Raw genomic sequence first — 14,654 nt, forward strand, 5'->3', positions numbered from 1 at the left:
GGAAAAGAGCAGGAAAAGGCTACCTTTTGACGAGTCTCACTCATGTCTACACATGGGCCAATTCTGGGCAGAAAATTCCGCCCAGTGCTGGCCTCCTGCTTTCTGTTGACCAACTTCTCCCTCTGGAACTTAGAGGGAAGCAGCTGAAAGGCAAAAAAAAACCAAAACAAAAAAAAAAAAAAAAAAAAAAGCAAGAATGTCAGAGATGTGCTTGTTCAGAAAGGCTTTCCTTGAACAAGTGGCACTGATGAATAATTTGTGATCACAGCCACTAGCACAGTTCTGGAAGCCCTGGAAGTTTCCTGCTGAAATACTTAGCACCAATAAATTAATAATACAGAGTGCAATACACATACTCCAACCACATGGCTGTGTCCCATGAGTCTCTCTGTGATTTGATGGGACGTGGTTGGGGATTTCTGCTCTTTGGGCATTTGTTTCCTCTTACTTTTCCCTGGATTGAGGCAGTGACCTTTTCAGAGAGTGGGGAGGAGCTCTCAGAACTGCCCAAACTCCATCCCTGCACAACACTCAAAACTCACAGCCAGGAGATAGCACTGCTGGCTGAGTCCAAGAGAAGCAAGCAAGAAAAGCTGTACCAAGAGTGAGGTGCACAGGAATGTGTCCAAGTTTTAGCTCTCTCTGTCAATTAGCATTGGTTTTCTCTGTGTGGGATGACAGAGCCCTGGACAGAAGAAAACAGAGGGATCTCCTTGGCAGAGGCTCAGCAGTGGGGCATCTTCAGCCAAGTGAGCTGCAGACAGCAAGGGACCTTTGTGGCCCTGGCTCCATCCAGCGCTGCCTGCAGGGCTGCATCTGTGCCCACCCAGGAGATGGGAGAGAACAGCTGCCTTGGCAGCTCTTCCAGCTGGGACCAGCCGTGGCTCTCAAGGCTTTGGGCAGAGTTTGAGCTTTCCCCCTCACGTGCCCGGGTGCCCAAGGGCAGGATGGTCAGAGCAGCACAGGTGAGTGCCCAGCCTGACAGAAGGAATGGCTGTGGCAAAGGGGAAGGAAAGAAGCCCATGCTGAGGGCTTCAGCTGTCCATTGGTTTCACTTGGCTCTGCTGGCACAGCCAGGCAAGGCGCTGGGCTGTCCCTGACACACCCACAGTGTTCCCTACTGCACCAGGACAGCCCCAGCAACAGGAGCACGGCACAAAGGGTGGGGAGGGGCTCTGCAGCTTCAGAGCACTGCTGGACAACAGGGGCAGGGACAGCAGGGCAGTTTCCAGCCTTAACACAGCCCCAGTGCCTACTTACAGTATTAGGCTTCAGTCCTTCCCTAAGCAAAAGTCGAGGTGTTGGTGTTCTTCCTGGGAATCCAGATGCCATTGTGAAGAGATGATGTCACAGAGTGACAACGCCTCAACAGAACTGGAAGGAACAACAATGGAACTCTGAAAATCCAGAACCCAATTCATGGCAGACTCAAGGGATATACTGGTGATAAAGGTTTTATATTATTTGAAAGTAGCTAAGTGCTCATTAGGCAGTAGTAGCTAGTGTTGTTAGGCCTCAAGTTGGACTTTATTGCAACTATATGGGTACCTTGGCAATTCAAAGATTGATTGTACTGAAACCTGGAGCTAAAATGCTGAACATTAATAATGCTTAGAACAAACAAAACTGTAGCTTAAATATTATTTAAAAACAGCTTGAATGGACTTTCTCTTCTTTAGGATAAAAGACCTCTGTTCTCTCAGCTGCTCCTCACAGGACTTGTGAGAGACTGGAATGTTATGGCTAATGGCTTAAATATTGCTATAAAGGACTTTTTGCCCATTGTGACAAAGTTGAATAAAGAAGCTGAGACCCCCCAAATGCACCCTTCCCTGAAAATGCCTCCTGACTGGAACTTGGCACTGGGAGTTAAGCTGCCTAAGGGAACTTGAGAGAAAATAAAGATGACACTATTGTCCTGTTAGCTCAGGTCTGGGGAGAAGTGAACAAGGCTGAGGGAGAAAAATATATCCCCACTAAAGTCAAATCCAGCAGCTGTCCTGAAAATCAGCTCTCTCTGCCTTCAGGCTGGGCAAGTCATAGCCACAGACTCGTCTGCTGAGGCCAGGTTGGCACACAAACCTCCCATCAACAGAGGGAGAAGGAGGAAATTTTGGGGGTGAGGCACAACCTCTGGTAAGGGGCAGTGGACACCCATCCTCCCTCAGACAAACTGGCTCAGCTCTAAAAGCCCCCAGCCCCAGAAGGCCACATCCAGGGGACATTCCCATGAGGGGCAGCTGAGGGGGTGTCACAACCCAGCAAAGACCTCCAAAGTGCCCCCAGAGCCATTCCTGAGGCCTTGCACCAGATGACTGCATGGCATGCAGAGAAACACAACAGATCTGAAAATCCACAACCCAATTCATGGCAGACTCAAAGGACATACTGGTGCTAAAGATTTTATATTATTTGAGAGTAGTAAGAGACAGAGCCAAACTTGCCCCACCCCAGGGAGGTACCTGGGCAGTCCCACCTTGCCCAAATCTGCATTAATCCATTGGAGTCTCACATTTTGGGAGACCTCACCACAATGACAAGAAAAGGATTGAATGGGATGGGATGGGATCCATGGAATGGTGATATTTTCTACTAAATCTGTCTCTGCCACTCTCTTTCTTCCCACCTTTCCAACCCAGCTCATTTTTCTATTTCTTTCTCCCTCTCACTTCCTCACATTTACTGTTACATATAATCCAAACTATTGACTTTGGCACATGGTCTTGTTTTGCACCTTATTTCAGGGGCATCTACTTAATAATTTTAATAACCAGATCATAACAAGCCACAAAAACTTGAACAGAACTCATTCACCTATGGTAGTAGTTTAAATAAATACTATGGGAAAAAATGTATAGACTAGTATATTTAGGAAATGTTGCATTTCTTCCGTGAGAAAAAAGCACCATCAGCAGACCATGTATTGTTCATCCCCTCAGCTGTACATGCCACCGCACTGAAGATTGGCATTATCCCATCCTGTATTTTCCTTTGGCATTCTCTTTCAGATGTGACCAAACCAGAAAGTACAACTTGAGTTAATATTTACCTTCAAAAAAACTCAGGACTCCCTCACAGAAACCAGTGTTCTGTGAATTGAGTAGTCCCTAGCAAGGACCAATGTTTTCCGAGTTTCGGAGTCGCTCACAAAGACCAATTCTCCACGAAATCGCAAGACTCGTAGAGACCAATCTCCGCGAACAGTTCGCGTGGCGAAAAGCCAAGTGCGAATGAGCATCAGGGCGGCTGCGGGCGCTGAGGCAGCGGCGCCGTCACAGACGCTGAGGGCCCGGGCGCGGTTACCGGGCAACCGCGGCACCGAGCCTGGGGTCGGGCCGGTGGCGCTGGGAGGGCCTTGGTCCCGCATCGGTCCCACTTCGTTGCCCCCTCGGTTCCCTCTCGTTCCGCCCTCGATCTGCCCTGTCCCCACTCAGTCCCCGCCTGTTCCAGCCCTGGTGCCCCCTCGGTCCCCGGGCACAGCGGGCTGGGTTCGCTCCCGGGCCCGGAGGCAGCGCTCGATGTCGCCAGAGCGTCGGCCCCAGCTCCGGGCTGCTCCCCCACCACGGGAAAAGCCCGGGGTCTCAGCAGTTTGTGTTCAGCGGTAGTACAAACGGGAATCAGCGAGCTGCAGGTCCTGGGCACTGACATGTAGCTTCTCATTCTTCTTAGGGACACTCAAGTAGCAAGAGTAATATCCTGGTGTAATGTTTGTCATCTAATCTGCAGCCAGGAATCAGTGCTCCAGAAGACTGAAGTTATCGCATCCTGTATTTCTCTTTGGCATTCTCTTTCAGAATGCAGATGTGCTAAAAGAAAAGAGTACAATATTTATCAATCTCTATCTTCGAATGAAATGCAAGACAGATTTTTCAGTTGTATTCCCAGTATTGTAATAAAAACACACTAGAACCATAATTGTTGCAAGTGTCCTGCTTGTAGTAAACTTGAGATTTTAATACTCTTTACAAGTTTATCTATAATATATATGATGCCCTAGGTTTTAGATTTTCTATTTTCCATTCTGTGCTGCTTTGCTGTGTAGTTCCGAGTTTCATATTAGGGGATTGTGAGCTCTCTGCACAGAGCAGGGAGACAAAACAATTCCTGCTCCAGCTGGGCACCAAGGACAAATGACTCAAATCTCAGGCCAAGAGCACAAACACCGTGTGCTGGAAAGAGAAAAACAAGCAGGGTGGGACTGCCTGGGCTAAAGCTGGAATGGGACAATGAACTGCAAAATGCAAATGGAGCAGAACTGATCAAAGTGAGAGACCCCGTGCCCGGTCGTGCATTTTGGGACCATTTTGGTTCATCTTGGGTGCAGCCCTGGCTGGGCTCTTGTGCTGCCCAAGGTGGATCCATTGAGGCCTTATATTAAGTACCTACTTTGTTCTTTAAATCCATCTAGCCTCTAAGTCAGCCTTCACACGGCATCATATGGGTTTATATATCCTGAAGAACTTAGGCTTGTTAAATTACTGCATTCACCTTCATGTTGCTGAGCAATAGCACAGATTTTGTGTCTTCAGCAGAACTGGTTTGTCTAAGTAAAAAGACTTAGAAGTGAAAAACTTCCCAAGTTAACTGGAATTAAGGAAGGACATTTGAAAACAGACCAACCCTATTAGTTTATGATGTTTCCAAGTCTACTACTCTGTGCAGCCTAAGGAAGCTGTAATGGAATAAGGGAAGAGACCTTGCAGCCATGTTATCCATAAGTGTGTGGAAAACGTTCACACAGAGTGCCTGCACGGCTACTTTAGGGACTTGGTGACAGAAGAGCAACATAGGATTGAAATAAGACAGACAAATATCAAATTAAAGTCAAAATACAAGTTTTTTTATTTTCAGATGGGGCCGCAGATTGTACGCTGCTCACCATCCTTGGGGTTCAGAATGTCCTGCAACATGGCTGAGCCATGAGACTTGTGGAGTAAAATTATGAAAATGTGAAGCACAAACATTTCTTATGCACCTACATTGCATTACCAACTCAGCACCTTAAAAATGGTTTTGCTCTTTTAATGGAAGTTTATACCTGGAATTGAAGATTGTTTTAATTGCTGAGAAGCTCTGAGTAGAAGCAAATATTCCTGCTAAGTACCTGTGGTAGGTAGATACCTGATACCTGGCAGTGGAAGAATGTGCATGTACTTACATTTAAATCTCTGAAGTATTCATTATAGTCAAGAGCATATCCAACCACAAATTTATCTGGAATTTCAAAGCCTGTATCTGCAAGAAAATACAGTTCTTTTTATAATTCAGTGGTGTAAGTAGCTTTGAAGTGCACAGTTGGTATTCAACACATACTTGAGCTGAGAGTAATAGGCATCATCTCTTTCAGGGTGCTTTCTTAAGAATCTGAGCTGTAAATTGATGACAGAGGTTAGAATCTAAACCATTCTCATCAGCCAGTAATAAAATTAAGGTCTTAAGAGAATTATTTTTATTAACAAAATAATTGTCTAAAACCTAGTTATAAGTTAGTCCTGGGAAAGGAGAAGAGTGAGATTTTACTTGAGTGAAAGTAGATGAACTGTGATTCAGTAGGACTTTTCAGTTTGGAAACAAGACAAGTTTAATAATGCCAAATGTCAAAACAAATGCCCTCTGGGTTGAAAACATAGCAAAACACAGTTAAAGCTTGATCCTGTTTCTGCTATCTAAATAGTTAAATTTGTATATCAAGTAGCTAAATCTGCACTCAGGGGAAAAAAGAAGGTGATCATGAGGCCTCAGGATGGTGTAGCTGGTCATTAGTTCACAAGTTTTTATGTAGTTTCTCCCCATTTCTCTTGGCCTTCATGAAACTTATGTGCCAGTTGTCAGATATGCTTCCTGAAGTGAAATTGCAAGACTGTGTTTTGGAAAATACAGACAAAAAAAAATGCTAGAAAAACATGATACTCACAGTCTGGTCTGTAGCCTGGACTCTGACTTGTCCTTTTAACAAGCAGGCTGTAAGGCAGAGCAGAGAAGGTTGGTTTTTAAAATATGTCTTGCTCTAAGTTGTAGACTTCCCTTCTGCCACGCCTCTCTATAAGGTTCTAAAATCATGCACTTAAATTAAAACATGTGAGATTATTGCACAGAAAGAAGTGGTGTTCAGCCTTGAAGTGGAGGGAAAAGCAAAGGCTCTGATCTTTATGTCTGAGTGGCTCGACTTTGCATGCAGTTCCCTTCAGTCCTGTGTCTCAGCTCTTTGCCCTTCCATGCAGCAATGGACATAGAATAGCACAGAGGGGGCAGCATGTCCGAGTGGCTGGCAATGATTTTAGTGGGGAGGGAGGGAGAAAAGGACAATTTCTCCTGCAAATTTACATCTATTCTTGCTTTGCCTGAGCACTTCAGAAGAAACTGAGACCCTCCTGGACAGTCACCAGAAGGACTGTCTGAAGACCTGATGCTTAAAGCAACTGTTTTTATAAAGCATTGTGGTTACTTGAGAAACACAGGGATATTCCACAAAATTTCCTTTTAGAGATCTACTAAAAGCAGGTCTAGAATGCTACTTGAAGTCATCTTCCCAGTGCTGACAGACTCTTAGATTCTGAAAACTTCTGTGGTTGAGGATATTAAGAAATATTCTCAGTGTTGTCATACTAGTACTGAGGCAACTTGAGGTGATGTTAGAAAACCTATGGAAAGAGATGAATTTCCTTCAAACATAAAGTAAGAAACAAGGAATCCAATAGACTTTATAACTGTATGGAAAGAGCCATAAAACCTTTTATAATTAATTTGAGCAGTGAAGATGGTAGTGCCCAGGTGAAATTCCCAGTTTAAGACACACTTAATTTTTCAGCAGCTGAATAAGGATTACTTTCCTGCATTTGCTTCCTCACCCCCAAACTTCAAGCCAAACAAGCACCTGTCAGCATGCAGACTATTCACCCAAATGATTTGAATATGTTAGTTAGTGGCTATATCATTGTACCTTACAACTTTTACCATCCTTGGTTTCTTGTCTTTTATTTTTGAAAGCAGTGCTTTCATTGTTCTACCAGTCTCAATAATGTCCTGAAAGAGATAAAAAAATAAGTTATCTTTCAAGTTTGAAAGGAAAACCAGACTGTCAGTGGATTAAATTAGAGCATAACAACCTAGCAGCCCAGTAACATAATTAATTATTATTTTATATGTAATATGTATTAATTTGAAAAGAAGGAAAAAAAATCCATGTCATTCCACCCCTTGTTCAGTCATTACTTACCTCTACTACTAACACATTCTGGAAGAGATTACATAGGGAAAGAAGGAAAGAAAAGAAAAGAAAATACTTAAATGCCAATTTTCAGCAAATTATACAGCCAAGAAAAGCACACTAAACCCAAACCCTCAGTTACAAAGAAGTTGCATTGATTTTTCAGAGGAGATTGTTACTTTTACTAATGACTGTACTTTGGTGCTTTCCAAAGAGTCTTTCTCTATTTATGAAAATTTAAAATGTGGTAATAAAGGCATCTGTGTCAGATCTATACACTGCTCTATGTATAGCACTAGTATTCTAGAGCCACACTGAATGAGTCAGTTTAATATGGTTCATTTCTGGGCATTCTGGGATAAAATGGGGAATAGGATCTTTGGGAGCAGTCATCACTGATCACTTCAAGTTTCCACTGAGATCAGTGGGAATTATTCACTGTTTCAAAGCCCAGCAATTTAATTCAGTGTTAAGTGGCTGGAAGTATATAGTATCACAATCTTAATAAAGATGGATTTCCTGGAAAATACACAAGAACAGTTGTTTCCTTTTAAAAGCTGAAGATGCTAATTCGTACCTTCCCATTTAGTGTAGACAGTTCCTCTCCAACAAAACTGATTTTTTCTGCAGGTGAATCATTCTAGAAGGAGAAGGAAGAGATTGAAGTCACATAAAGCATGCCCCGAAGGGTTATCCTGTATTTGTTTGAAAGGTGTGCTGCTCTTGCTTTTTGCACAAGGAGGGAGTTTGAGATCTGCCCCTGGCTTTGTCATATTGAGTATTCTGCTATATGTTTATTCCAGTGAATGTGTAATATCCACCCTTTGGGGAAGATCAGTAAATCAGTTCCTTTTTAGTACGTAATTTGAACAGAATACAGGCATAAACTCAATTTTTGTATGCATAAACTCAAACTACCAGTATTTAGAATGCCAGTCTATGGACAGAGTCAACTTTCCAAGGAAAAGAAAATTCCTTACACAGTAGCTTTTTATTCTGACAAAATCCACGGTAACAGGAACAGATTTATCACCATTTTGATTCAGTGCTTTTATACGGTCCAGCAAATCAGCAAAGAATTTATAGCCTCCTTTAAGGACACAGAGTGCAACAATGTGATGACTTCCCATGTCTTGCATGATATCTCTAGCCAAACGTTCTGTCCTGTGAGAGAAAAAAAAAAGAAAAAAAGAGCTTAAAAATTCTCATCTTGCTGTTTTGTTTTTATAGCTAGCAAATTGTTACCGCAGCAAGTCATAGGAAAGTTAGCTACATATTTTCACAGCACAAGCTGATTTAATCCACAAACCTTAAAATTGCAGGATAGGTGCTCTTAAAGATATTTGAGGGAACATGGATGCTTAACTGAGCTTGTAGAGGAACCCTCTCCATAAACCCCCTCTTGTACTAGATTTTAGGACAGAAGTGTTAGGCTGCAGGGTTTCCATCTTTCTCATGGGCTGCACAGGGCAAGGACCTTGGTCTTTTCATTTGGAGGGACAAAAATTGGCATCACTGTCCCTGTTCTTTTCTGTTTACCCTCATACCTGTCCAGGATGAGTCCATGAGGAATGAAGACTCTTTCTAAATCTTCTTCATAATGCTTAGGAATGCAAAACAGATTTTTGTTGTAGCCACTTTCCTCATCTCTTATCTGCAAGGGAAAGGGAAGTAAGTCTAAAACTAGCAACAAAGTCATACAAGAAAAAGCTTCCAGTCTCTGATAGTGTGAAGAAAAAATTCCTCCACCCCAATAATGTGTCAAAATAAAAATATTTCTGAGAGTTTTTGATCTTTCTGCAAGAACTGTTCACAATCTCATAACTCAGGAGCTGGTGGCTGAGTTGTGAATGGAGTTATGAATGGATAAACAAGTAATTTGCCCCAGTCATTATGAGATACATTCTTGGCCATCATCAACTCCTTTAAAAAGCCACCCAAAACAATAACAACCTCTCCTCTTGTTCCATTTGCTGTTCTGCAGAGCTCAGTTGCTTGCTTGTGTGGTAGACAAGTGAAAATTAAAATGTAAGGCAAAGGAGATTGGGATTACAGGTCAGCATGTGACTTTGAGGTGCTGCTCTACCTTGATCATCATTTTCCACTGCGTAAAAGAGAAAACTCTGCTTCCCAAGCATGAATTCACAGCTGAATTTTCGACATTCCATCCATCAGCTGTCTCAGAGGACAAGTGAGATGGCTCACCCCGAAGGAGAAACTTTGGGATGGCAGTGGGAAGAGGGGAAGCTGCAGAGGTGGGAAGCTGTTGTGCTGTTTGCCTCTGGAGCAGAGTGCTCCTCATCGTGGCCAGGGCTATGTCCCACAGATCTGGACCCTAACCCTTTTTGCCTCCAGGGTTTCAGATTACAGTTCTTTATTCAACATGCTGATTTCAGGCTGTTGCACCCAGAGATATCTGTGTGTCTAGAAAATCCATAATCTCCATTTGGGTTTCTCTTCTGGCCCAAACAGATAGGTGTCTTTGGATTCTACCTCCCTTCAAGACCTAGATGAATGCTTTGTTCATTTATAATGTGGTAAAAAAGCAGGCAAGAAAACATATAAGGAAGTAGAAAAAATGTGAATAAGATTAATATATAAGTTTTAGAAATAAAGTTGGAAAATCCCCTTAAATTAATGAGGTTTTGTCACACTTGATACTGCCCTGCTGTTGTTAAAAATACAGAACTAACTGAAAGAAAAATTCAGAGCTGGCTCAAAGCTTCAACAGTGGAAAATAGGTTATCTACATACCAGTTACCTTTCACCGAACTCAGTAAAACATTTTTCTAAAAGCTCAGAGCTATGGATTCATCAGTAATAACATAAAGTATTGCTAACAACAACTTAACACCTGCAAACTCTTTAGACAGATGAATTGTTTTTAATTCTTCTTTTCTTTGGCATAGGAGAGATAAGTGCTTAGGAAGAAAAGAAAACTGAACTGTAGAAAACAGTAGTAGGTTATTACTTGCAAAACTCATGGCAGCCAAAAATAAAATAACCAATTACTGCCATTTATTTTAAACTGGCCACGAATAGCTTCCTGCATTTAAAGCTAAAGATAAAACTGGAGACAGGTGTTAAAGGAAGTTTCAGAGAACAGATCATAGTAGCAGAAGGCAATGGATATAGAAGCTCATCCTGGCTAGACTAAGCATATTCTGCAAGTACTCAAAATTGATCAGCCCTAATGCTCCAAGAACATGCAGAATGACCTCGCAGCTGGGCCCTGGGTGGGTGGCAGCAGTTCTGTTCTGCCTGGTTTAGTTACTATTTCCTTCATGGCTGAAGTCAGTGAAGTGAAAGCATAAGTGCAGGATTAGTTTTAGATCAGGTTTGTTCGTGCCTCGTTGATTGTGGAGAGACGCTGGGATCAGCTGGGTCAGGCTGTGCCGCAGCACTGAGAGCAGCTTTAGTGAGTGCAGAGCTGCTCGTGGATTGGTGTTCAGCTGACCCAATGCAGCTCCAAACTGGCCCATTTCTGCCTCTGGGAGGTTGCTAGTGGTGAATACACAGGCAGGATATGAGATTCTGACTTAATTAGAAGCATTGGTCAAAGACAATGATTATTTGAGACTACTGGAACACATAAACATCATTACCATTTGAAGTATCAAAAAAAAGCATCTTTAAGGATAGTAACTGACACCAGTATAAAAAGTGCTCTTTGTTTTGTTGTTGAGCTTGGTTTATTTTGTCTCCAATATTCCCATGTCTATTGCATTCTTCTTAACTGCAGCTTAAACGCAGTCATAATTCTCCCTGCAATTTTTAGCAGCTTCTTTTGCCTAATTGTGATACTGATTGCAGTATTTAATGGACTTCAGCTTTACAATCTGCTTTTGCAGTTATAAATGCACAGAATTTCTTCTGCACAGCAAGTTAAAGGTCAGCCTTCTTGCCAAAGCTGAGCTTCCTGCTGCACTTGGTGAGTGACACCACAACTACTTCAGTTCAAGTGAGGGATGATGAGCTTTGTCTGCATGGATGTAACTGTGGAATAAAGGTAATCTTGAGGCATAAAGGTGTAAATAGTCATTACTGCTTAAAGCTACTCCAGCAGTGCAGCTTTATAGCTGTTACTTGGTTTAACAGCTCTGCTCATTGAAAGTCTTGGGTACAAACAGTATCTGCTACAACAATATCCTCTGTGTGAAGCATTTTTTAAAGCCTAATGAAAGGTTCAAAACCAGAACTTTAAGGATTGCATCAGTTTGAACACCCCATCACCACAGCAACTTGCCTTACAGGCTCACTAAAGCCTTTGCATTGTTGAATGTTGCCTTGACATATGCTGAATAATACAGTGACAGCTCATAATAATAAAGCAATCTACTAAACTGTCATGCAAAATCATTAAATTTTTGAATAATGAATTTATAACTTGAGAAATTAGTTATTTAGTTTAGTTTCAGTCTCATCTGTTCAATTACTGATGTAAGTTTCTGAGTTTAAGTGGAAAAAAACAACAAAATTAACTACAGCAATTTTGTACAGTAGAAAAATTCATAACTATTATTTTGTCAGCACAGAATGAAAGAATATGAATATAAAGTCAAATAATGTCATTCATTTGTAAAACGTGAGTCTATCAAGATGCCTTTGCTCTGAAAGCCATTTTTTTCTTCTGAGTAAATGTAAGAATCAAAGCCTTTCATTAGTCAGTATTTCTAATGTTCTGCTATTTTTGCTGAAGCTGACCTTTCTCCCCCAGCCAAAGCTCCCTTCAGGCAAATAATCAAACACAAGGACATTATGCTTTCTTACCTGCAGTCCATGAGCCATAATCCCTCTTTGAAGGATGCTCCTGCAGAATCAATTGGTGTTATTACTGCAGTTTGGCTGGCTCTGTTTTAATCTTCCAGTCAGACCATGACTTGCTTCTAAAAGGTCAAAATTGCCATCTTTCCTGCAGGAAGCATTACTTCCTTCTGCTAATGCACTGACATCACAATCCCAGGCTCTTACCTAATCAGATTAACCAGAAATAAAATGAGCTTGAGCCCTGCTGTAACCAATGAGAGTAAAGATGTGGGGAACGAGGGAGATGCAAAAGAGAAGCTCAAGAATCAAATTAATGGCAAGGACTAGGTAGAATCTGAGGTGGGGTTTTTAACTGAAAACACACATCAGATGTTTGGTTGCAGCAGGTGGTAAATCAGTGGTGTGTGTGTAAAAGGTGAGTTTGTATACCATTTTCTTACAGTGTTTGTTTACACAATCCATTGTTGTGACAAAGTCCATGTCTTTTAAAAATTCAGGCTATAACTTGCTGTCAGAAAATGTCAGTCCGAGATAAAGCAGACTAAACAAAGCATGTTTTTAAAAGGATTTTGAAGGAGAGGTCTGCAACTGCTGAGATGGGGTGAGCCCTGTCTGTCATTCTTCCAGGTCATCCTTTCATAAAATGAGAGCAGTTCTAGAAACATGCTTCATATCATATAAAATCAAATCATGCTGACATGGCCTGTAATCTGATTAATCTACCAACTGCACTATTATCTGGGATTAACATGAAAGTCTGAAAGTTCTAAAAATTAATCCTACTTGCAAAATGAGCTAAAACCAGCTTGCATGCAACATATTACAGGATGTTCTTGCTAGATGGGATATATTTTATTAATTCAGTTAGTTTTCTGTTCTCTTGGTGAGAGAGCACAGTTGCTAATGAAAGGAGATTTTTCTTGTTTCTTTGTAGTCTCACATTTGCTCTTCAGATTGTGGCTGGTGACGCTTGGGATAATGTAGAAAATCTGTTCCAATGGAATAATGGGCATATCCACAACCTTAAGTGAGACATTAAATAGTAGTTCTTTTGGGAACTGTTAGTGCCTTGAGGCAACCTGACCCCTATTTGATGTAGTCAGCAGGACCTTCCTTCTGTGAATTCCCTACTGTATTTCCTATACACCTGTGAGCTCCATATCCTGAGAAAAGCTTTGCTTTTCTAATTCCTAGTGTAAGGTGGCCCTTTCTAGCTGACACCTTTGTTCGTTGATTCTCATGTAGTTTTCCACATTTAAACAGAGTTTAGCCTAGTTTTGCTAAAATCAACAGCTTGAATGCAGCTACTTGTTTGAAGCCTTTTTTTAATCAAGGCACTAATTATTGGCCCTACTCTCAGTTTACTGTTTTCAGCAGTCAAACTGAGGACAGTGTTTGAATTTATAGTGAAAAAATAAATACTGTATGCGTATCTGATATGCTCTGTAGCTCCCAGCTTAGCTGTGCCCTGTTTCAAAATGCCCTGTCCTTCTCTCTATTATGGACTTTTTTGTGTGTGTATCTCTGTATAGGGAAATCCTGACTCCTTCTTGACATTACTCCTTCTTGGATTTCTCCTTCCTGCTCTCTGATCAAGCCACCTGAAAATATTATCACATGTAATATATTTGCTTTGGTTCTGGATATTAGAAGGCCACCTTTGCTGTGTAAAGTTTATAACCCCCTGAATTTTTTACTTTAGTCAATTTTGATTTCATATTACTCACATATCTAGAAACTGTACATTGGATCTTGGAAATCTTTGTGTTTCTTTAGGCACTGTGCTCTTAGATCTGACCTGAACTGGGCCAATTCTAAAGTCCTGTTTAATTCTGTTTCAGAAAAGGGTTGTAGAAATTCCTCTCACTGACTTACTTTTGTGTTTTGGCTGCATGGGGAATATTAGCTGAGTGACAAATGAGCAGTGACTTTATTTATTAGAGCCCATGTTTATTCTTTCATTACACTTTAAGAAGTCTCTGCCTACTCTGTTTGAAAACTACTTCCCAGATCATATTTGTTCAAATGAATTTAGGCTTCTCAGTAAATTCCACAGAACCATGATAGTAATCACACACCACAATCACCTGTTTTAGTGTTACATTCTGAAGAAAAAAGTCCTCACAGGTAAAATGTTCTTGCTAAAACATGACAAAAAATGACAGCCGTTTGTCATTGCTGAATAATGAAAATAGAATGGAGTCAGCTGGCATCCTTGGATGGCTTCTCTGTTGTAAATTATGTGATCATACTCCTATAGGAAAGAACAAAAAAGTTTAGGTGCATATGTATTTGTTCCATATGGGAACCCCAAGTGCATCTTTTTAAAATTAAGTGTTCTGAGGAAACCAAATCAGGTTTCAATCTCTTGCCCTGCTTTAGATAATGGGATGCTGAAAGAGCCAATAAGTGAAGCCCTCACAAACAGACTGGAAATTAATTAGATCAGCACTGATAGCTTGGTAAACAGCAGTCAGTCCATATAGAACAACGGTGCTCCTGGCCTTGCATCTATTCCCAGAACTCTTGAATCAGTAACTACTTTTCTCAGGGCATGATTTTGCTGTTTCCATACCTGAGTTTGTTAAGTAGGTTTACATTCCATAACTGTTGGGAGTGACTGGCCTTGAGACTGCTGCGATCATTTTAAAGGTCCTCCAGAAATATTGTATGAACACTA

At 41.4% G+C, this 14,654-nt stretch overlaps 2 protein-coding genes across 5 annotated transcripts in view; both read right to left on the reverse strand.

The window, feature by feature from the left end:
* The window catches only part of LOC135452980 (hydrocephalus-inducing protein-like), a 64,913-nt gene extending 61,770 nt beyond the window's left edge, over positions 1 to 3,143 (reverse strand). The window contains exons 1-2 of the mRNA XM_064723536.1: positions 3,050 to 3,143; positions 1,261 to 1,374 (exon numbers count right to left, since the gene is read on the reverse strand). Of these exons, the coding sequence (XP_064579606.1) occupies positions 1,261 to 1,332 (72 nt within the window). The 5' untranslated portion in view covers positions 1,333 to 1,374; positions 3,050 to 3,143. The remainder of the gene's footprint in view (positions 1 to 1,260; positions 1,375 to 3,049) is intronic.
* Positions 3,144 to 3,668: 525 nt separating this feature from the next.
* On the reverse strand, positions 3,669 to 13,015 carry LOC135452661 (hypoxanthine-guanine phosphoribosyltransferase-like). 4 transcript variants are annotated; one of them, XM_064722985.1, is made up of 9 exons: positions 12,915 to 13,015; positions 11,978 to 12,178; positions 8,755 to 8,861; positions 8,188 to 8,371; positions 7,785 to 7,847; positions 6,941 to 7,023; positions 5,915 to 5,961; positions 5,159 to 5,235; positions 3,669 to 3,806 (listed from the first exon to the last, which is right to left on the reverse strand). In XM_064722985.1, exons 2-9 carry the CDS (start codon positions 11,993 to 11,995, stop codon positions 3,756 to 3,758), a joined length of 630 nt encoding a protein of 209 aa, XP_064579055.1. In that variant the 5' UTR covers positions 11,996 to 12,178; positions 12,915 to 13,015; the 3' UTR covers positions 3,669 to 3,755. The 4 variants fall into 4 exon arrangements, 3 of the variants coding, with proteins under 3 accessions (XP_064579055.1, XP_064579056.1, XP_064579054.1); XR_010441669.1 differs by lacking the exon at positions 12,915 to 13,015 and adding an exon at positions 5,314 to 5,369 and having other exon boundaries at positions 3,789 to 3,806; positions 11,978 to 12,225; XM_064722986.1 differs by lacking the exon at positions 12,915 to 13,015 and having other exon boundaries at positions 5,159 to 5,229; positions 11,978 to 12,225.
* Positions 13,016 to 14,654: the final 1,639 nt, after the last annotated feature.

Source organism: Zonotrichia leucophrys, chromosome 11 (genome assembly GCF_028769735.1).
Source record: "Zonotrichia leucophrys gambelii isolate GWCS_2022_RI chromosome 11, RI_Zleu_2.0, whole genome shotgun sequence".
NCBI lineage: Eukaryota > Metazoa > Chordata > Aves > Passeriformes > Passerellidae > Zonotrichia > Zonotrichia leucophrys.

Coding starts and splice junctions, on each gene's coding strand:
- LOC135452661 (XM_064722985.1), bottom strand. Junction 7,024..7,784: donor TGTCTACACTAAATGGGAAG/GTACGAATTAGC, acceptor TATCTCTTTCAG/GACATTATTGAGACTGGTAG. Junction 5,962..6,940: donor AGGATGGTAAAAGTTGTAAG/GTACAATGATAT, acceptor TCTGCCTTACAG/CCTGCTTGTTAAAAGGACAA.